General features: G+C 56.6%; 1 protein-coding gene across 3 annotated transcripts in view; it reads right to left on the bottom strand.

Annotated features, from left to right (window-relative positions):
* Positions 1 to 22,926, bottom strand: part of ACOX3 (acyl-CoA oxidase 3, pristanoyl) — a 56,270-nt gene that overhangs the window by 6,644 nt on the left and 26,700 nt on the right. For 2 of the 3 annotated variants that reach the window (XM_037742183.1, XM_017539034.2), the window contains exons 10-16: positions 20,300 to 20,422; positions 18,115 to 18,235; positions 15,452 to 15,574; positions 15,021 to 15,134; positions 8,133 to 8,248; positions 1,885 to 2,059; positions 394 to 461 (exon numbers count right to left, since the gene is read on the bottom strand). In XM_037742183.1, coding sequence (XP_037598111.1) covers positions 394 to 461; positions 1,885 to 2,059; positions 8,133 to 8,248; positions 15,021 to 15,134; positions 15,452 to 15,574; positions 18,115 to 18,235; positions 20,300 to 20,422 — 840 coding nt within the window. The remainder of the gene's footprint in view (positions 1 to 393; positions 462 to 1,884; positions 2,060 to 8,132; positions 8,249 to 15,020; positions 15,135 to 15,451; positions 15,575 to 18,114; positions 18,236 to 20,299; positions 20,423 to 22,926) is intronic. The other variant, XM_037742184.1, reaches the window with a different exon arrangement.

Here is a 22,926-nt window from a genome sequence, read left to right as displayed (position 1 = left end):
GTGTCCGCTCTGGGTGATCTAAGGTGGTGCGTGTCATCTCTGGGTGATCTAAGGCGATGGGTGTCCGCACTGGGTGATCAAAGGCGGTGCGTGTTTGCACTGGGTGATCTAAGGCGGTAGGTATCTGCACTGTGTGATCTAAGGCTGTGGGTGTCTTCACTGGGTGATCTAAGGTGGTGCGCATCTGCTCTGGGTGATCTAAGGCGCTGCGTGTCTGCACCGGGCGATCTAAGGCAGTGCACGTCTGCACTGGGCGATCTAAGGCTGGGCGTGTCATCTCTGGGTGATCTAAGGCAGTGTATATCTACATTGGGTGATGCTAAGCCGATGTGTGTCAGCTCTGGGCAGCTGTGTAACGTGGATGTAGAGAACGCAGCGGCACCCATGGCTCACCTGGGAACACAGGGTCAGGATGGCACTCTCCAGCACTCTTCCCGCCTGCTCACCGGAGAAGTATCCACCTACAAGCACAGGCTCAGTCACATGGGTGCTGGGTCCTCAGTCCAAAACCACCCCCAATACCAACATGCCCTGAGCCCACTTCCCAAATCGGCCCTACAGGAGACCTGTTTTGAGTTAACAGATCAGTGTCATCAGATCAGTGTCATTGCTGTCCCCAGCCCAGCTTTGACCTGAGGAACTCGCTGGCTCAGGGGTGAGTTCTGAGAGCCATTTCCCGCTCAGGCCCTGGATGCTCTCTGGCCCAGGGCAGCCAGGGAGGCAAGGCCCTAGGCTCAGAGGTGACAGGCAGCTGCTGGGCCTACACCTGCTGGGAGTTGGGGAGGTTGGGCGGATTCCTCCCTCGGGAGGAAGCAAGGAAGGGGCTCCTGGGCAGAGCGAAGCAGGTGTGCACGGCAGGGGGCAAGGGGCAGGGGGCATGGGGGTGCCTAGGACCACCCAAGGGGGAGGCGCCTGCAAAGACACTGAGCCATCAGAGCTGCAGGGGACTTGGCCCTTGGTGCCACCTTCCAGCCGCTGTGGCTTCCGGTGGGGCCCTAAGAGGTCCATGGCATGGCTTGTACCATCGGGAGCGCATCTGTGACGGGATCTGCGTTTGCTGTGATTTTTGCAGGAGAGAACTGTGTCTCATCACTTAGGGTTTTTCTCAGGCAGCAGGGGGGCTCCTGCCCTGTGCCCACCCTCTCTGCCACACACTCCTGTCCCTTCCTTGGTATACCTGAGCACTGTCAAGGCCTCCACGGGGTCAGCACCAACCTGAGCACAGTCAAGCCCTCCACAGAGTCAGCACCACCCTCCGGGGGGTAAAAGCTAACTCTTGGGCTGGGAAGGATCTTACTTCTCACAAGCCCAGAGACTCAGGACATAAACAGATAAACAGTGCATCCTAGTACCAAAGATGCATGGGGGCCAGCCACTGAGAAAAACCACCTAAGAAGACTTCCTGGGGCAACAACGAATAAAAGGGTGACAAAGTTTGTTTTACTCCATTCCCACCAATCCTCCAGGAATCAGCCCCAGCACCCCCTCCTCCAGGAAGCCTTCCAGGGTTCTCAAGTCTAGGCACTTCTGGGCTCGTGTCTGTCTGTGCCCTATGGGACCTAGGGTGCTTCTGTGCTCTGCAGAGCCCAGTGGGCTGCCAAGCATGAGTAGGCCGCCAAGCATGAGTGGGCCGTCTGGAAGTGCTCTCTGAGCTGAACTCTGAGTGAAAGGAAACCTGGGTCTCTCCGCACCACCCTGACACTGCTGTGCCCCATATGCTTCTCATGGGACTGGGCTCCTCATCTGTCCACAGCACCCTCCGCCATGGCAAGTGCTCAGTAGATCCCAGGGAAGGAGCGCTGTGGTGCAGCAAGCAGCTTCCTAGATACAACAGGGCAGCCCCAACTCCAGGGAGGACAGGGAGCTCACAGTCAGGAGCCTCACCTCGGTAGAGCAGGGCCGCATGGCGGTTCAGGGACCACAGGGCATAGAGAGCACTGAGCCGCCCCAGCACGGCCCGCAGCGAGGGCGGCACGCAGGGCCGGTGCACGTGCTCGTGGAACCTCTGCAGCACCGTGAGCTCCATGAAGGCCAGCGCCAAGGGGCGGCCGTGGAACACCTGCAACACAGGGCGGCACCGTGACGACCGTGGGGACGGGGAGGGCCCCAGCTCCGCCCACATGCCAGGCAGAGGAGGTTCCTGGGAAACATGAACACGGCTCTGTGCTCCCGTGTGTGTCCTAGGACGGTAACCCAAGGTGGGGCAGCGTACAGACACAGCGCAGCACGAGGCATGTTTCCAGAGCAGAGCAGAAAAGGTCTATGTAAAGATGGAACTGGGACTGGCTCTGGCTTCACCCATGCCCTTGGAGGCCTCATTCTCAGCTCAGCTCCTGTCTGGGCCTGAGGGTGGCACTGGCGTTGCATACAGGGCCTGGGGCAGGCCCCGGAATGTCCCTCGGCCATAGTGTGGGGTCCACCAGCAGGCCCCCGCGGGCCCAGGACCTGGTTTCCTTTCCATCTGGGAGGATGGAGGGGCTGGAGAAGGTGCTCTGGAGAAGGTGCTCGTCAAGCTCCTCCCTGAACTCCACGGTGACCGCTTCTCCAAAGCAACTGCCACCCCCTCCTCCAAAGCTTCTGAAGGCTTCTCTCCCTCTGTCCCGCTGCAGCGCTCCCCACAGGGTCTGCGGCCCCATCTGTACTCCGTGAGTACCCGGTGTTTAGCACCCACGTCTACGTGTGAAGACGCAGCACTCGGTTTTCTTGTCTGCGGTAGTTTATTTAGGATATGGGCCTCCAGCTGCACTCATGTTGCTGCAGAAGAGATGACTGCTCTCAGTGATGGCCGCATGGCAGCCCGAGGTGGGTATGTGCCACCGTTTCTTCATCCAGTCCACCGCTGCCGGGCACCTGGGCTGATTCCAAGTTTTTGCTATTGTGAGCAGTGCTGCGATGGACATACAGGTGCACGTGTCGGGCTGGCAGGGCGACTTCCTTTCTTTTGGGCTTATACCCAGTAATGGGATCGCTGGGCTGAGGCGAAGAGCAGCTCTCAGCCCTCTGAGAAATCGCTGAGCCGCCCTCCATGGTGGCTGATCTCATTTGCATTCCACCAATGTGTATCGTGTATCGGTGTCAGTCTTCTCCACAGCCTCGCCAGTATCTGCTATTTTTCTTTTTTAATAAATATCAAAAACATTTGCTGATAATCATCAGCTTCACTTATAAGCCTTTCTTTCCCTATCTCCAATTTATCATCTTACCAGATTTTTTTTAATTAGAAAAGCAGGCCAGGCTCGGTGGCTCGCGCCTGTAATCCCAGTACTTTAGGAGGCTGGGGCGGGCAGATCACAAGGTCAGGAGATGGACACCATCCTGGCCAACATGGTTAAACCCTGTCTCTGCTAAAACACAAAAAATTAGCTGGGTGTGGTGGCAAACGCCTGTAGTCCCAGCTATTCAGGAGGCTGAGGCAGGGGAATCCTTTGAACCTGGGAGGCAGAGGCTGCAGTGAGCAGAGATCACGCAACTGCACTCCAGCATGGGTGGCAGAGCAAGACTCTACCTTAAGAAAAAAACAAAGAAAGAAAAACAACACATGCACTGCTTGTTAGGATGAGCACATGCCACTTTTAAAATTAAAAAAATAATCCCGGCAAGGGATGAAATACGGGGTCATGGGGGACTGACTGCTGCAGCAGGACCCAGCTGTGCGCCTGACACGTGACACTGCCCCAAATCTTCCCAGAACACAGCAGGGCAGAGCACACGGCAGCAGGGTCCTCAGTCACAAAGCCAGCGTCTTCCAGGGCCCTGCTGGGATCAGCAGAGATTGGGAGAAGCTGCTTCATGCCAGCCTGACTGGTCCTGTCCCAAGACCCCCGCTGGGCCCTGTGCACTCCTGGGCGGGCCATCCTGCCGGTGCCGGGAGGGCCTGTCCTGCTCCCTGCTGTCTGAGTGTGGAGCGTGCCAGTCCGGGCCCTTGGGGCTCCCCTGCCCTCTCCTGCTGTCACACGCGCTGTGGCTCTGACCCTTGGTTTGGTGAGTGAGGGCTGGTGGTGGGATGTGGATTGAACTGGGGCGGTGGGGATTGCATGGGAGACCCCAGCGAGGACTAGCGCCCAATTTCCCAGAGCTCTGCTGAGTGCGGTGGGGCAGCCCTCAGGCTCCCACCCGAGGCCTCTGGCAGGAGGCTGATGATACAGCCCGTGGGGGAGCTGCCAGGCGTGGTACTGTAGCCCCAGGCCTCAGCCCCTCCTCCTTCCTCCTTCATGAAACAAGCGGGAGATGGCACCTGCACCATCGCAGGCTGCTCCTGCGTCCACAAGAACACACGAATTCCATTAAATCCTCCCACACCCCAAAATGTGCTCCCACACCACGGGGGCCTCTCCTTCGCCATGGGTCCTCTGTGAACCCACAGATGAGGCCAATCCCAGCAGGGCCCAGGCACGGAGAGACCGTCCTCAGAACGAATCTGAGCCCTGTGCCCTGTACTGCATCTCTGCACCTGCACAGTCGCCACGTCAGAGTCGAGCTGCTTCAGTGTGTTTTCTGAGAAAGTGACACAGCTCGATACAGTGATGGCACAGGCCAGACAGGCTGTGAGGGCCAGAAAGACAGTCCCACCTGGAACCCTGCCACTGCCAGTGGGCTCTGAAACACAGAGTCACTCGGCTCTGCAGCCGTGCGCGCAAGCAAAGGGCTCAGGGCTCCAAGCCTCAGCGTCTTCTCCTGCGTGGTGCTGCTGGGGTCAGGGTGGCCCTCTCACGGGGAGTGCCTGTGATGGCAGCTCTACTGAGCTGGATTACATCTCGGTCCCCAGGATTGGCCTGCGTGACACTGCGCTGCTCTTCCAGGAAAGGTCTAGGGGTGGACGGGGACATAGTCTCCGAGGATGGGCTGGGACCCAGAAAGCGTCCCACACAGTGTGGACTCTGGGGACCTGGGGGGACAGCAACACCTCAGGGGCAGTCCCTCCCCCATGGCCAAAGTGTCCCCATAGCTATGGTTAGGGCTGGCACACTCCAGCCAAGAATGCTCACGGCACCCACAGACACATCCGGGAGCCCCATGCCCCCACCAGCTGCCCTCTAGACAGTGATCTTCTGGACCATCTCACCTGCCCCTCCAGAGCTGCCAAACTGTCCCCGGCTACGACTGTGACAGGCACTTCTCAGACTCGATGCAGCTAAGATCAGCTGTCCCTTTACAGCAGTGAAGCCTGGCACCCAGGAAGCCTCCAGCCCAGGAGGGAGGGGAGGAGCCGGTCTGGTGCACTCTGACTTCTGAAGTACATTTTAAGAGGCAATGGACACTTCAGGCAGAAAACAAACCCCCAACTGTCCAAATTTAGACAGCAGCCTTGCAGCCAGGGAAAAGGGCGGGGCTCCGGGTCAGTGGGCCGGGTGTGATCCTGGCTCCTGGGGAAAGGGAGGGGCTCTGGGTCAGCGAGCGCGGGTGCGATCCTGGCCCCTGCACAGGTGAGCTGGGAGAGACCTTGTGCATTTCTCTTGGCCCCAACTTCCTTCAATCCCCAAGCAGACACGAAATGAGCCAGGTGCAGAGCCCAGGGTGTGGCTCAGCGAGAACCAATGTCCCCGTCCTTGCCCACCTGCTGATGTGCAAATCCTGGAAGGGAACCTCAAGCCCTGGTGACAGGGGCTGGTCCCAGGCTAGAGGCAGGGTGCGGGGACGCCAACACCCCTGTTTTTATACCTGCTGGCTGCCGGACATGTGAGGCTGCGGCCCGGCCGGGAAATTAGAGATGTATGCTTAAAGACCTTCCTGCGCATGCCTGGCTTACAGCAGGTAAATGGTCAATAGCAGTTATTGGCAGGAACCAGAAAAAAATGAAAAGTTAATAAATTCTCCTACCAGCTCAAAGAGCAAGCATACTTTTAACAAATGGTCAGTAACTTTCCCAAAGGACACGGCCGGCACCTGCTCCACTAACTGCGCTGCGGCCCGACCCCAGCCTGAGGCCTGCGGACGTGCAGCTTTGCCCTGCGCTCCAGGCCCTGGCTCCACGTCGGTGGCTGCTGGGGCTGCGTTCCCACCAGGCCGGCCATCTCTCTGAAGGAATTCCTTCCTTTCTGGGGGTGCTCTGTCGGCGACGTGCGACGTGGGCTCCCCAGTCTGCCGTATCTTCTGATTTTGCTTAGGGCATCTTTTGCAATGCGGAAATGCTCAACCTTTATGCAGCCAAATCCGATGGTTTCATTTTTTAACAGCTTCCGGCTCCCATCTTCCTGAGAAGGCTGGTCTAGGCTGAGGTTTTCTTCTCATACTGTGTGCAGGGGAAGGGGTTGCATCTCCCGTGGGCCCCCGAAGCATCCAGCCTAGGGCCCCAAGGGCTCTCAGCTGTCACAAATGTCCCCGACTCTTAAAAGCTCTGAGACCCAGAGCAGGCCTGGAACACAAAGCCCGCCTTGCCCACTGCTTTCCCTCCAGGCCTTGTGGCGGGTGTCTGTGGGTGTCTGTCAGCTCCACAGCTCTGCCCAGGGTCACCGTCTCAGCTGGACCCAGAACCCAGGACCCCTCCTGGCCTCTGCCGCAGGACTCCCTGAAATTCTGTTACCAAGTTCTGGCAGGAGAGGCTAAAGGTGAGTGGTTTCTCTGCAGCTGAGCCATGAACTCGGGGTGTTGTGGGGTCGCGCATGCCAGGTCCCCAGCATAGACCGGGGCTGGAAGGGGTGCTAAGGACCTACTGGGCAGTTCCAAGAGATGCAGGTGTCGTGAGGAATAAGGCCCTTTTGTGGCCTCCATCTCCGGGGGCTTGCTTCATAACTCACTGGAATATCTCTACTCCATCAAAACTTTTTTTCCTTTTTTGAGACAGGCACTCACTCTGTTGTCCATGCTGGAGTGCAGTGATGGCCCACTGCAGCCTCAACCTCCTGGGCTCAAGCGATCCTCCTGCCTTGGCCTCCTAAAGTGCTGGGCTGACAGGCATGAGCCGCTGCACCAGCCTGTTTCCCCTTAACATGAGGCATGGCCTGTGGAGGAGGGAGCAGCGGAAGCTGGCGGCACCCACTGGCTTCCGAATGACCCAACCTGCTGTGTGTCAGCCAGGCTGGGTGCAGAAGACAGCCTGTTCTGGAAGTGTCACTTCAAGCCACTTATTTTTGGTCACCATGGCCCTAAACTACAGGTTTTACTGACTTGGCCATCTGCTGACTTCATTCCTTCTCAGCCATAAATTCAATCTGGGTTTCTTTGAGCTAGACAGGAGCCCAGCCTTCCCGCCTTCCCTCCTCACCCCAGGGCAGGTGTGTCCAGCAGGCTCCTAGAGATGCTGGCCTGAGGGGCAGGGCTGCCCCTAACAGCAGGCTGTGGGGTGCTGGGCCTTCCCAGGGACAGGCAGATGTGAACCTGGGTCCCCACGGCGGCTTCATTACTGAAGGTGGCCCATACCTCATGAACCGACAGCAGGAAGAAGGGAGGGAAGCAGGCAGTCTCCTTATCCCCGGGCTCCCTGCACAACACGCATGGCCTGAGGCTCCCCATAGCTACAGCTAGGACTGGCGCACTCCAGCCAAGAGTGCCCACGGCACCCACACACACAGCTGGGAGTCCCACTGCCCCCACCAGCCGCCCCCTAGACAGGGTGGGGGCTGGGCTCCGCTCAAGGGCAGACAGCCGGGACAGGGCTAGAATCACACAAAAGGCGTTCCTGGCATGACGAGGCATTTTATAACACGGTGTTTTTGCCCTGTGGCTTCCTGGAACACAAGAGACAGCCCTGTCTGAGTGTGAGAACCAAAGCTCTTTCCAAGGCCAACGATGAGACACTCACCATTGCCACCCCAGCCCCTCACGCAGGTGAGAGCAACTTGTGAAACACCAAGCAGGGCGCTGGCACCACCGCCACGGGTCAGGAAGGGGCGTTCGGAGTGCCCGCAACGGTGTCCCCGCCCCTGTGCATCTAAGGCTCTCACAACCAAGCGTTTCACAGCTGATGGGAACCATCAGCCACAGGAAATGTAACATCCATGATGTCACCAGCCCAGCAGGGCAGGTGCCTCCGTCCCCGTGTTACAGAGGAGGTGAGCAAGCAGCAAAGTCAAGTCATCTGCCCAAGGTCACGGGAACTCAAGGTCTGGGGTCTCAATGTTCAACCTCCCAGGGGCACAACGGCCAGGGAATTAGGAGCAAATGATGCAACGGGAATTTTAAAAACAAACGCGTACCTGGCAGTTGTTCCTTGCTTCAAAGTCATCACTTCCTGATCTCTTCTCTTGGTTTAATTTTTCATGAGTCTCTCGGAGCAGGTAGCAAACCAGCCACTTGTACGCCGCCAGGGTGACTTCAGAACAAGAAACAAAAGAAAAAAGATCACAATCGAGAAGCCAGCGTGTGCCACGGCCCACCCCCAGGACAGCATCCTGCAGGCACCGTGTCATCTTCATGACGAGCAAGTGTAAGGGGTGGGTCTGATTTTTACAGATGGGGAAACTGAGGCACAGGGAGGGCAGCTGCCCAGGGTCCCCTGGCTGGAGGCGCCTCCTGGCTCAGCTGCGGGGCTGTCCTGAGTTCCACACTGTTGCCTGGAGGCCACAGGGACACGGCACCACGGCTACAGCAGGCCCTCGAGCATGATGGCTGCACGTTCTCGCAGGCACCAGGCTGGGTCTGTGTGAAACCCGGTGCTGCCCCTGCGGTGCCAGCCAGGACTGCATGGGCAACAGGTAACTGCCCGGCAGTGGTGCCCAGTGGCGAGAGGAAGGGGTGCTTCCGTTTACCTCACCCTGCTTCGTTCTCGGACCTCAGTGGCCTGCTGGAGGTAAGGAACTGGGGGCTGACAAGGGGGTGGGGGGCACCTAATGCCTCTCCCCCTGCATGGCCCCTCATAAGGCTCAAAAGGGCAGGAGGGAGTGGATGCTGCAGACAGGGAGGCCCCGGGAAGGGGGCTGTCAGGCAGGACAGCTGGAGCCCCCTCTTCGTCCTCCCCTCCCCCTGGCAGTGGTGCCCACATCTGCAGGGCCCTCCACAGCACAGCCAGAGCTGGCCTTCTGCAGCACTCCCTATGGACCAGGCGCGGTCCCGAGACCCCACCAGGCTGTGCTGCTATCACCCCACTGATGAGGACATGGGCCCAGCGGTCTGGCGCCTGGTGAACACATAGGGGAGGGATGTGGACCAGCCACGCCCAGAGGTCACAGTCACACCCACCCCTGCCCACAGACGGCCTGGAACCTGGACACAAGGCGTCTCCAGGCTGCAGGGGGCCTTCTGCCTGGCACCCGCTCTTTCTCAGAGCTCCCAGGAAGGAGAAAGGGGATCAGCCACGCTGAGTCTGAGTCCAAAGGCTGAACTTGGGAGGCTTGAGATTTCCTGTCACACAGCCTAGGTCACTGGGAAGAAAATGTACAACAGTTGCAGTTCCTGCCACAGTACTTCCAGCTGCTTTCGGCTGTTACATCCGTTCACCCTTATGGCGTAACTGAGAAGTCTGTCACGGACCAGGGCAGGCGGTTTCCCAGGCCCAGACGCCAGGCGGCTTGCCGGAGGTCTCAGCTCCAGGGAGGGAGCGGGATGGAAAGGCAGGTGCCGCTGACTCCGCAGGCAGGGCACAGGCAGGGTTGGGCGACGCTTCCTCCATGCAGGCATCTTCGGGAGCCAACGCTTCCCTGACCAAGTCCTGCCAGGCATGGGGTACTGAATCGTGGCCCAAACTGACCCACAGAGCTGTGATGTGACCTTCCTTGTTAGAAGGTCTTTGCAGATGTCATGAAGTTGAGGTATTGAGGTGAGGTCACCGGGGACTCCTGGACTAGGGTGAACCCTAAATCCAATGACACACGTCCTTACAAGAGGCAGAGATGACAGAGTCACAGAGGAGGCAGCCCTGTGATGATGGAGGCAGAGGCCAGCAAGATGCAGCCACAGCCAAGGAAGCCTGGAGACGCCAGGTACCTGGGCGGGAAGAGCGGGAGCCTGGGTGGGAGGAGCCCCCCCAGTGCCCCATCCTGACTAGGGTTTCTGCCTCTGCATCAAGAGAGTCACTGTCTGCTGTCTCTGGTGCCCAGGCCGTGGCCCTCTGCTGCTGGCAGGCTGCCAGAGTCATCCTGGAGCCTCACCCCACCCTTCAGGACATTACAGGAAAACTTCGGTCGATTTTGCCACCAACGCCGAGGGAAGGCCCTTGTGACCACCGCCTATTCCTGACGGCTCTGCCACGTCCCAAGCCTTCACTAGCAAGGCGGACGGTCACGAACAGCAAGGAAAGGTGGACGCTGTACAGTTGTGCTTTCCATGACTTATTTACACAGCAACGAAACCAAGGAAACGGTCCGGGCCAGAAACCGCTTGTGCACATTCTTTCTGACCACACCAGAGGCCCCCGTGTCCCACCACGCATCAGCCATGGCTGGGCTTCCCTCCCAGCTTGTCAGGGCCGCTCCCGAACACGGCCCCAGGAGGTGTCCCTCTGCGGTGGACACCTCACTGCAGTTACCCGAACTTTCCAGTCTTTCTCCACCACCAGAATTAACCCATGAGGCTTCATGTCAATGACCAGTTAGCCCGAGCTGGGGGCTTCAAGGCAGAGGTATGCTTGGTAAACGAGTTATGTTTGCATCGCGCTTTTCCTTAAACTCTTTTAGTTCTTGGTTTTTCTTGAAAAATACATCACATCAGTCTGATGTGGTCACGTGCTGAGAAGATCCCCAAAAACCACATGAAAGCAAATGATGAAAGGTGGGTGCCGTGTGTGTGATTTCCAGAGTTAACTTGGAAGTGAAAAACTATCACTGAAACGAACTAGGCCGAACACGGGCCCTGATGGACAGTGAGTTCTCTTGGTCGGAATGCGGCTGCTGGAGGCCGGAGGGCACACCCAGCATCAACCACCGCTGTCCTCAAGGCTGTCCCAGAACCCTGGGTCACCACGGCCTTTCCATGTGCCACGCACCAGACAGGCTCTCGAAGGTGCCCCCAAAGACTGTCCCTCGGTCTGCCCCCTCCCCAGCCCGGGCTCTGCCCTTAGCCCCATGGAGAGCTCTCTGCATGCACTGCCTGCCTTTCGGGTCTGTTTCCCCTCTGCGCCACTGTCAGAGCACTCCTCCCCTGGGTTCTGACCCAGGCAAGCCCTGGACAGTGGCCCCAGCTCCTCAGCCAGATCATGGCCTGGGTCTGACCACGCCCGCCCCTCTGGTGCTCCTGAACGGCCAGTGCTCCCCAAATGCACAATACAGGGACACTCCAAGACCCACCTCGAGTGCCGGCTTTGTGGAAAGCATTCCTTGACCCACCAAGGCAGACCTCGCCTGCATCTGTTGTTTCCAAGGAAGTGCGCTCCCATGCAGCAGACCGCCACTGAGGGCAACACGGGCTGACCCCTGCCAGGCAGCATGGGGCACAGCATTCCCTCCCCACCGTCTTGCAGAAGGAAAACAGACTCAGAGAGATTAAAGCCTAGTTCAAGGTCACACCAGGGGTTAGCACTGACCCAAGAGCCTGAGCTCCCACCTTCTGGGAACACTGTCTGCACCCTGAACCCCACTGCCCAGGTCAGGGAGCCTCACTGCTCACCCTACGACCTCACATGAACCCCACGGTGCACTCCAGGTGACCTCACCACTCACTCCATGTGACCCCACTGCTCACATATGACCCCAAGTAACCTTATTGCTCACCCCACGTGACCCCACTGCTCACCTCACTGTGCATTCCACGTGACCTCACCACTCATGCCATGTGACCTCACTGTTCACACACGGCCCCATGTGACCTCTGGCCCACATCCCGTGACCTAGAAGTCCACACATACACATGTCCGAGGAGTGAATGCTGCAGCTGCTTACTACGAATGCACACCAGCCAGCGAAAGGGGAACAGGGCCCACCTTAGGAAGCAACAGTGCAGGCCCCAGAGGCACAGGGCTGTCTGTGACCCTCGGCTCAGCACACGCGCCTGTGCAGACATCAGAGGAACTCAACAGAAAACCCAGCCTCCCCCACGCAAGTCAGAATCACACGACCTGAAAGACCAGCCATGGGCTTTGCAAATCCTACGCCCTTCCTCACAGGTGACCACAACCCTGGAAAAGGCCTGCGTCTCTCCAGCCCTGCAGAGCCCGAGGGCCCCACGTGGACCCTTTACCAAAGATCCACACAACGCAGCTGCAGTCAGCCTGAGATCTGGGGTCTGTGACCAAACGCCGAGATGAGGGGCAAACTGCACCCACAGGCTTCCCTGCGGCCTGAGGGAGAACGGTGGTCTCTCTCCCATGCCCCTTCCAAGTCAAAGCCATCTGCCTTTGTTACTCCAGAAGATGTTTTCACTTTGTTGCATCTTGCAAAAATTAGGGCAGTGGCAGGAAAACCAGATGACTTTGGTGTCTTTCCCGATGCTGGAAGAGACTCCAAAACTGCTTTTGCCTTCACGGTCTCAGGGGAAAGGGAGGGAGGAGCAGAGCGTGACAGGCGCACGGAGAAGCTGGCTGTACTGTCTGTGTTTTGATTTTATTAATATGAGTGATGGTTTCAGGAAAAAGGTTTTGGCTGGGTTGAAGTTACTACAAAGATTGGGTCATTTTCTAGTTCTTTCTGTAGCAACATTTGGGAAGCTTAGAAAGTGACCTGCAAACACCAGAAATAGGTCATCAAACGTGCCCCTGTTTCCCGCTGGCACCCAAAAAGGCAGGCTGAGAGCTGCAAGGCTAGTTCCTGTCAGAAGCTGTAACCCAGTGCACCACCACGAGAGAAAGCAGTGACGCAGATGCTTCCCGATGACGACGCTGACGGCACAGGCAGGAGAAAGAGCCACTACTGTCCTGTTCTTGCCCTGTGAGCAGGGAAGCAGTCTGCAGGGCTGGAGACGGGCTTGGGCGCATGCTTGGGGGCTGCTGTCGCATCCACGAGTCAGTCCTGATGGTAGGAACATGTCCTCCACGTGTGCCTGTCCCCCGCATGGGGGAGGCCTGTGCTCCCTCCTCCCAAGGATCCAGGGGCCTCCCAGAACCCCCAAGGACCCTCACATTCTGGTCTTCTGAATGCAAAGCCAGGAGTGTCCTCCATCTCCAAATCCCAGCTCCACATGCCCAGCTGAGTGTGCAGCAGCTTGTGGACGGTTCCCGTGCAGACTCCGAGGCTGCTGAGCCCTGCTCTGGTGTCAGTGATGCACTAAGTGCTTCACACGCATGGACTCAGTCGCCTGCACAAACACCTTATGAAGGGGAGACCATCCCTGTCCCCACACTGCAGATGAGGAAACCGAGGCAGGAAGGGCAAGGGACTCATGTAGGTTCCACAGCCAGCAGGAGGAGGGACCCGGATCAACCCCTGGCAGCCTGGCGGGAGCCATCATCTTGCTCAGGAGGGTGGGCTGCTCTTCCACGTCTCCACGTTATGGGAGCAGTCGGTTTCCACGTGGCCCTCCAAGACAGGGCATCGAGACCCCTCTTGGCCCTTCTCTTCTGCACAAATAGGTGCTTTGGTAGCAAAGCAAAGATGCTCACCAAACACAGAGTGAGGCAAAGGCGAGACAGAGGCGTGGCTGTGGCTTCAAGCTGTTCTCTGTGACACACAGTTGACAGATGGGGCTGTGGTGGGAGGAAGGCATTGGACAGGCAGGCGGCTCAGAGGAAGCGGGAGCAGCTCTAGCCCTGCTCTTTCTGTGAATCTCACCCAGACCGCCGGGCGGGAAGCATCTGGGAGCTGTAATGAGGGATCTTGAGCTTTGTGGTCCCAGGGGCTCAAGTTCGAATCCTCGCTCTGCCCCTGCCTGCACCCGGGCAGCCAGAGCCGAGGGAGCCCTGGAGGACATGCGTAGTTTGGCCGGGTGCTTCTGTGCTGGGGGCGCACGACAGCCCCTCACCTGTCCCAGCCACCTCTCACCTCCGTTTCCACAGAACAGACAGAGTGGCCTTTTTCCATGAGGAACATTTTAAAAAATATGAATCATCAAAACAAACAGCACACCCCAATCCATCGGGCCTCTTGTGCTCACCATCCCATCACTCACAGCAAGGGAATGAGATGCACGCTGGTGCTGAGCTCGGCACAGGCTGGGCCCTGCTGCCTCCTCCTCCTCCTGAGACACCCGCTCCTCGGGCATTCCCACGGCTGCCCCGGCCTTTCACCAAGATCTCAACTCAAAGGCCAAGGCCCTGCAAGGCGGTCACCAGCCACGCTCCCCGTCACCAGCCAGGGCCACTGCCCTGCAGAATTCCCACTGCCCTAAGACTGAGGCCTTGGGATGCTGTTGTGTCTCCAGATCTAGACTGTAAAGTCCCATGAGGGCAGGCACGGGGTCTCAGTCACGCTGCTGCTGGCCCTGGAACTGCAGAGTGAGCTTGTAATGAGCGTGTGCAGAATTAACCCGGAACTCGAGAACAGCTGCTCTCCGGAGAGGGCTCCCCCGTGGGAGCCGGTGCAGTCTACGGTGCACCTGCTTTGCTTTCGATGGGGCCAGCACGGCTGAGCGCCCCCTTCACAGCTCCCACTCCCACTTCTCTGAGCAGAGACCCCATGTGGGTAAAGCAGAGCCCATAGCAGCTCACAGACACCTGCAGGAGGCTGTCCGTGGCCAGCTCTGTGCAGGGCCCTGGGAGGAGGCCCTGGCCCAGCCACCGCACCCATGGGAGATGAGCCTGTGCCGCAGGGGCCAAGGGAAGGAAGCGCGTGAGGTACACCAGGGCGGGGGCGGGCATCTGGTGTTTGAGGAGCCGGGACGGGCTGGGGGCAGGGAAGACCGACAGGTAAGGTGGCTGGGAAGGCCCTGGGACAGCAGCAGCCGGGGCACCAGGGCGGCGGGCAGAGGCTGCTCGGTGGGCAGAGACCAGGCCTGGTGGCCTCTCACACCTTTTATCCTACGGGAGGGGAAGGCAAGAGGTGAGGTGTGAAGTGGCAAGTGCGTGTCCTTCAATTCATCCGTGGAGCCGGTGCCTAACTCGGCGTCGGCTGCAGACAGGCATTCCAAGAGCCAGCCCAGGACAAGCTGCACCTGGGGCCTCCTGCCACCATGGCTGCCCCAGCTGGAACTGCCAAGGGCCCCTCACTGAGGCATGGTGTGTTTCCGGTGGGAATGACGGGAAATCAGGAAGCCAGGGGGGCCCTCCACACCTGCATGTTTACCTGCGGAGTCCACGCAGTCGGCAACGCTGGAGACCTCAAACCTCTGGTCAAGGATGCCGGGATAGCTGTCCAGAAAGTCCACCGACTTGAGCGGACTTCGGAAGCAAGCTCCATCTAGGACACACATTCCAGTGACTTTGGTGGAAGACAGGAGAACCCCAACCCACTGGGGACCCCAAGCCAGGGGCACCCCAAAGCATAGTGTCCAGAGGATCCAATGGCCACAGAACCATGAGCCAGGGCCTGTGTCTTAAGGACCCTCCCAGCCCCATCCTTCGCCTGTGCCTTGGGGAGTTGGTGAAACATTTCTTTCCTTCTGCAAACCTAGGTGCATTCACAGAACAGCTGAATCAGCAGGGCCGGGAGCACCCACTGCACCCCCGCCAGGGGTTGGGTTCCAGGGTCCCCACCAGTGGGCAGCGGAGCCTCACCCTGGACCCGGCACGCCAGGAGGCCCAGCAAATAGTTGCTTGTCTGTTGCAGCAGGACGTTGTTGTCACCTTCGTACGTGCTGTTGGGATCGTTGTCATCTCTGAGGACCCCCAAGCGGTTCACTGCAATGAAGCCACAGCAGCACCATCATTTAAGAGGCATGTCTGAGAAGCAGCCCGTCACTACGTGGGAATTTAAAAAGGCCTAAGAGGCCAGGCAAGTGGCTGACACCTGTAATCCCAGCGCTTTCGGAGGCGGAGACGGGCGCATCACTTGAAGCCAGGCGTTCAAGACCAGCCTGGCCAACGTGGTGAAACCTGCCTCTATTAAAAATACAAAAATAGCCAGGTGTGGTGGCAGACGCCTGTAATCCCAGCTACTTGGAAGGCTGAGGCAAGAGAATCGCTTGAGTCTGGGAGGTAGAGATTGCAGTGAGCTGAGACCACGTCACCGCACTCCAGACTGGGCGACAGAATGAGACCCTGTCTCGAAAAAAAAAAAAAAAAAAAAAAAAGCCAAGAGTTGGGGGCCAGGCCACAAAAAAAAAAGAGGGCAAAACAAAAAAAAAAAAAAAAAAAAAAAAAAAAAAAATTAGCTGGGCATGGTGGCACACACCTGTCGTCCTAGCTACCCAGGAGGCTGAGGTGGGAGGATTGCTTAAGAGGCCAGGCTTGAGGCTGGAGTGAGCCACGGTCACGCCACTGCACTCCAGCCTGAGGGACAGAGTCAAGCCCTGAACCCAGCTTGACCAGACACAAAGCACTGTTGCCCCTGCTTCACGTCCCGGCCCCGGCTCCTCCTGACTGCTGTCAGCAAGCCCTGCACGGTCACCTGGCAGAGCCTCCCCGGCACAGGGTCACTGACAGAAGGGAGCCATCTGCAGGTGCTGACTCGCCCAGGGCTGCCCTTGTTCCTTCTGTAACTGAATGAACTCTTCTTTTTACACAAGAAATTTCATGACAACTTTTTTTTTTAACGTTCCTACCGGTTAGCCGGATAACTTCATCTATGTTACAGGGCTTGCTTTCCAGGCCCTCACACACTTGAGGCTGCCTCCGCTGAAGGAAATGTTCTCTGAATGTGAGGCTGGGATGGACCCAGCAGGAAGAGGGTGGAGCTGACTTCTCACACACATACTGAGACTGATGTATCCGGAGGGCATGACAGGAGTCCTATTGCAGCCATGCTGCCGGTAGGCTTCTGATTAGGCTTGTGGTCACCTAGAACACCTGATCATTTTCTCCGGACTTGCTGTCAAATTGTGCCATGCACCTCCTGCCACGTAACAGGTCAGCCACTGAACAAGAGCTGGGAGACGTCTCAGCGCAAACATTTGCAATTGACTTTCTAAACCTACATGGAGCCTGGGTCATACTGGTCTCAACGCCAGCATTTGTGTATGTAATGGATCTCGATTCAGTCTTCTTTGTCGTTGGCAGTACTGCAAGATTCAATCTCCTTATTCTACTTAAAATGAGAGCAACGCTCAACTATGTATAGCACCCTGATGAGTTACAACAACGAATGAAAACCACTGAGGGCACTGAGCTGAGGACCAAGCACGCCCACGAGTGACTCAAGTACAGCCATGGCTACCCACATGGCAGAAGCGACACAGACAGGGTGTGGTGGGAGCGAGGCCCACGCCAGAACAGGCGTGAGTTAGGACAGCGAGGGTGGGCGGGTGATCACTGAACGTGCGGGTGTAATTCTCCACTGAGCATCGCCAAAACTCTCACAAACTTGGCAAGGGCCTGAAGTGCTCCCAGAGGGCCAGAGTTTTGCTGACTCTGTGGCTGTTTTGAGTGTGTACACAGCCTTCTTTGAGCAACCAGTGTTTACCAATTCATTATTTAAGATCAGCACACAGGAAGTTCTGCAGGGAAGCTGCAAATGATGATGATGGTAATTAATGATAACAGCATTAGCAGATAGAAAAGTCAGTGGGCACACATTACACGCTAGATGCTATGCTCACACTTCATACATGTTCATTCACTTACTTCTCGCAAGAACCTATGTTGTGGGTACACTATTTTCACCCCCACTTTATAAATAAGAACACTGAGGCACAGTGAGGTTGAGCAACCTGCCCACAGTTGCCAGGCTGGTGAGACGGAGCTGGGACTCAACCCCAGGCCAGCTGGTGCCCCACCTAATCTGCACCACACAATGCTGCCTCAGTCATCGTCAATGCTGACATCACTATATCTTTTTTTGTAAGTGTAAGAATGTTCTATCCGAATAAAACACAGTGCTAGTTTACTACCAAGCTATTCACCAAACAGTTAAAGTTCAAATGAGCACATCAGCTGCTCTCTGCCTGTATTCTGGCCAAAAGGCATCAGGCATCTGAAAGCAGCGATCTAGGTCAGGGGTTGGCAAACTTGCTCTGCCATGGACCAAAGAGTAAATATTTTCAGCCCTGCGAGCCACATGGTCACTGTCACAGCTGCGATTACTCAACTCTGCCCCTGCAGTGCGAAACAGCTGCAGGAAATATGCAAATGAACGGGGGTGGCTGTGTTCCAATAAAACTTTATTTGCAAAAACAGGTGGCAGGCTGGATTTGGTCCTCAAGCCACAGCATGCCGACCCCTGGTCTAGAGTCAAACAGCAGGGCTAAGGACAGGAAACCACCATGTGCTTCTCCAAAACCTACCAGCCAGATAGCCGTGTCCCCCACACGCCTCCCGGCATTCCTGAATTCCTTGCTGGGCGGTCCACGAGGCCAGGGACTTGCCGGCCGATGCCAGAGCGTGGATCTCTCGTCCGAGCTCTGCCTTTGGGTGAGGAAATCCAACAAGAACAGATGAAAAGAGACTTTTGACACCAAAAAGTCAGAAGTCAGTAATAACATCAAACAGTCATATCCCCCCTAGTCTAATACAAGACATCCCAAAAATGACAGAAGAGGAAACCTAATTGTAATTAGAAATAAAAAGGGTCTTCATCCAGGCATGGGTACATTGTGGTATGCTCATAGCATTTCACAGCAATGAAAACAAGGAGACCACAGCTCTGCACAGCAAATAACCCTCAGGGCCTGAACACGCGTGCCAGAAGCAAACTGCAAGAGAACGTGCACCACAGCCCACTTTAAAGTTCACAAATGTAAAAGTGAATGACACGCCATGGAAGTTGCAATCGTGCAGCGAAACCATGACCAGGCGCCAGGGAATCACACCCAACACTGCGGACCATGCTCCCTCCCTCCCAGGACAGGGAAGGGCCGGAAACCGTTCCCAGAAGGCTGCAAGCGCCTCGGTAACTGACGGTCTGCTCTGCATGGGTGCTCGCTGCGCCTCCCTCGGGCCTAACATGTTTTATTGAGATTCCTTTGCTGTCTATGGCCACACCACCCTGAATGTGCCTGATCTCGGAAGCTAAGCAGGGTTGGGCCTGGTTAGTACTTGGATGAGACACTGCCTGGGAATACTGGGTGCTGCAGGTTTAAAAAAAAAAAAAAAAAAAAAAAAAGAAAGACTTATTTTGCTTCTGCTTAATATCTAATGATGAAAACTTAAGAGACTGGGCCAGGCACAGTGGCTCACGCCTGTAATCCCAGCACTTTGGGAGGCCAAAGTGGGCGGATCACCTGAGGTCAGGAGTTCGAGACCAGCCTGACCAACATGGTGAAACCCCACCTCTACTAAAAAGACAAAATTAGCCAGGCGTGGTGGTGCACACCTGTAATCCCAGCTACTTGGGAGACTGAGGCAGGAGAATCACTTGAACCCAGGAGGTGGAGGTTGTGGTGAGGGGAGATCATGCCATTGCACTCCAGCCTGGGCAACAGGAGCAAAACTCCATCTCAAAATGAAAATAAATTAAAAAGGAAAAACAAGAGAAACACACACACACACACACACACACACACACACACACACACACGGCTAAGCCAAATGACCCATTTTACAAGTGTTTTCAACTTCACATAAGGGGCTGAGTTGAGGCCCTCCTCTGCCCGGGTTAAACCACTGAGATTCAGAAAGAATGAGCCTGGTCACCCTTTACAACATTATTCACCGGAGAACAATGCGATTCGAGTGTCAGCTGGCAGGGGCTCCAGTGACTCACGTGTTAAACACAGGCTTAACCCCTTCATCACTCAGAAGCGCTCCCTCCTCAGGCTCCCAGGCCTGGGGTGTGCTCTGCCATCAATCCTGAAGGCCATCCCTCTGCTATCACCGGGCATGAATGTGGATACCAAATATTTCGAGATATGCTAATTAGATACGGGCTTTTTCCGCGGTTGTCTGTAACCCCAATCTGTGGCATTTCCTCTCTGCTTTCCAACACAGTTATTTTTATTTACATTTCACTCTTGCTCAGGAGGCAGCAGGAGGGGTGACGGAAAATCCGTTCATAACCATCTACAATGAAATTCGTTCCCCACGTCTCTTTACACCGAGGCCGATCTCGGGATTTGCACACTTGTTTCTGGCACAAATCCTCTGACTGTCAACTCAAATCCAGTCAGCGGATTCAGACCTTTGTGCGGCTGTTTATGAAAGGCTCAGAACCGTGAAATCCATTGAGGGGAGGGTAATGTGGATTCTGCAAAACCGTCATGTTCTCAAAAGGAGCCCAACAGCTGAACTCACAGACAGGAAGCAGGAGCTGCGTCAGCACATCCTTGAGCGGCAGGAGTGTGGGCGTGTGCCCGGCCTGTTCAATCGTAGCGGACACCAAGAGCTCCGGGTGGGTGGGAACCACTGGAGGAATGCGTCCGAGGCTCTGTCCCCGCAAGTCAAAGGACTGGCTTTAAACTGAAGGTTGAACCTGTGCTACTCCAACCATGTGAAATGTGAACAACGCTGCGGAGGAAGCAGACACAAGCTCACCTGTCTGGCACTGCGGTCTCCCGCTGCAAGGCCTCGCTGGAACTCCACCAAGTCCAGGAAGAGCGACTTGGAGAAGTGTTCTAAGGCGTAGGCAGCCGCCAGATACGGAAGCAAGCGCCATTGCTAGAACAGACAAGACACCCGTGTGAACACATCACAGGTTCCCACGAAGGGCAGCCCATCCCAGGGACCACGAAGGCCAGCAGAGGGAGAGGGCATCAGGGCCACGCACCCACTAGCTTTTGAAGGTCTCCATGTGTCTTCCCGGCACACGAGAAAAACTTCACTCTGACCCGCTTTCAACTCAGCTAGTCCGGCTTCTTGTCATAGCTTTCGCCCATGCCCTTGACGGACAACCTCAAACACAATTCCCTAAATGGCAACTACTCACAGCTGTCCCATCAAAGTCACTACAGAACAAAGCGCTGGTCTATCTGAACTAAGAAGGCCACACTGCTAGGGCTGACTGCCCAGCACAATGGTTGATAGCACGTGCCTCATGAGCCCGTAAGGATGAAGCAGTCACCCTGAAACAGAGGGGAAAACTCAAGCCACACAGAGCTGGCAGCACCTCGAAGGGCAGAGGGCATGTCTTTTTCATTTTTTCTGACAAAACATAGGGTCCATCTGTTGTTGGAAGGGTGTGTGGTGGATGGATGTGTTGTGGGTAGGTGGATGAGTGGGTGGTGGATGGATGCGTGGCTGGGTGGGTGGATAGATGCGTGGATGGGTGGATGGATGGGTGAGTGGATGTGTGGATGGGTGGATGGATGGGTGGGTGGATGCATGGATTGGTGGGTGGATGTGTGGATGGGTGGGTGGATGGATGGATGGATGCATCAATGGATGGATGGATGGGTGGATGGATGCATGGATGGGTGGGTGGATGGGTGGATGGGTGGATGCGTGGATGGGTGGGTGGATGCGTGGATGGATGCGTGGATGGATACGTGGATAGGTGGGTAGATGCGTGCATGGATGGGTGGGTGGATGCGTGGATGGGTGGATGGAGGTGTGGATGGGTGGATGGATGCGTGGATGGGTGGATGGATGGGTGGATGGGTGGGTGGATGCGTGGATGGGTGGGTGGATGCGTGGATGGGTGGATGCGTGGGTGGATGCGTGGATGGGTGGGTAGATGCGTGGATGGATGGGTGGATAGATGCGTGGATAGGTGGGTGGATGCGTGGATGGATGGGTGGGTGGATGCATGGATGGGTGGATGCGTGGATGGATGTGTGGATGGGTGGATGGATGCGTGGATGGGTGGGTGGATGCGTGGATGGTGGATGGGTGGGTGGGTGGATGAATGCGTGGATGGGTGGATGGATGGATGCGTGGATGGGTAGATGGATGGGTGGGGGGGTGGATGGATGCATCAATGGATGGGTGGGTGGCTGGGTACATGGCAGGACAAGCCTGAGAGGAACCTGAGCAAACTGCCATCACCACCACGGTCTAATGTGTCAAGAGTGCTGAGCAGACATGGCATCAGCTGCCTCCATGCACTAACTTCGTTAATCCTCACACTGATCGTAGGAGGAAATTTTATAATCAGTTTCAATTTACAAATGAGAATATGAGAGCACAGCGACGCTAAGGGCCTTGCCTGATGGCACACAGCCAGCTGGGGGTGGACCTCGGTGGTGAGGCCAAGCATGGTGGCCCCAGTGCGCTCTTGACTGCCGAGCTGCCCCTGGCTCCCAGAGGGCCGTGCCCACACATGGGAGGGGACAGACACATATGAAGCAGGATCACACCTGCGGTCAAAGGATGTGGAAACAAACAACTACAATTTGGTGACGATCTCCCCCAGCTTTCACCAGATCTACCTTTGTTCATGCCTAGTGTGGCCCAGCACCTGGGCCCCAGTTAGCCTGTGCACTTTAGTGGGGTTTTCCCCACTGTGAAGGAGAGTAATCCCGACCCTCTTAGCTGTGAAGACCAAACCCAGAGCACAGGGCTCATGCCCTGCGAGTACCACAGGAACGTTCACGACGACAATTCCTCCCCCTTCCACGGAACGACGTCCGTGCTCTTCCATGCCGCTGCCTGGGCTTATCTGGGTGTGGCCACAGTTGTCCCCTCTGAGGGCATGTAGTGTGCATGCCCACACCACTGTTGTAAATGCCATTGCAGTGAACAGGGCTGTACACTCAGCTGCTGCTTCTTCAAGACCACCTCCCAGGACTCATTTCTTAGGAATGGGATGAATGTGTCAAACAGCGTGCGCAGGGCATGGAGGGCCACTGCCTGCCAAACTCTGGGGGCCTCACCTAAACACGCAGCCACGCACAGACCCGCCTCCCAGAGCCGCCCCAGACTTGCTTCTTTCTGACCGGGCGCGGTGAGTCATGCCTGTAATTCCAGCACTTTGGGAGGCCAAGGCAGGTGGATCACTGGAGGTCAGGAGTTCAAGACCAGCCTGGTCAACATGGTGGAACCTATCTCTACTAAAAATACAAAATGTAGCCGGGCGTGGTGGCACATGCTTATAATACCAGTAACTCAGGAGTCTGGGACACAAGAATCGCTTGAACCTGGGAGGCAGAGGTTGCAGGGGGCCAAGATCGTGCCCACTGCACTCCAGCCCGGGCGACAGAGCAAGGCTCCGTCTGGAAAAAAAA

Source organism: Cebus imitator, unplaced genomic scaffold (assembly GCF_001604975.1).
Source record: "Cebus imitator isolate Cc_AM_T3 unplaced genomic scaffold, Cebus_imitator-1.0 Scaffold117, whole genome shotgun sequence".
Classification (NCBI taxonomy): domain Eukaryota; kingdom Metazoa; phylum Chordata; class Mammalia; order Primates; family Cebidae; genus Cebus; species Cebus imitator.
Note: the sequence above shows the minus strand (reverse complement) of the source record. Positions and strands in the feature narration are given on the sequence as shown.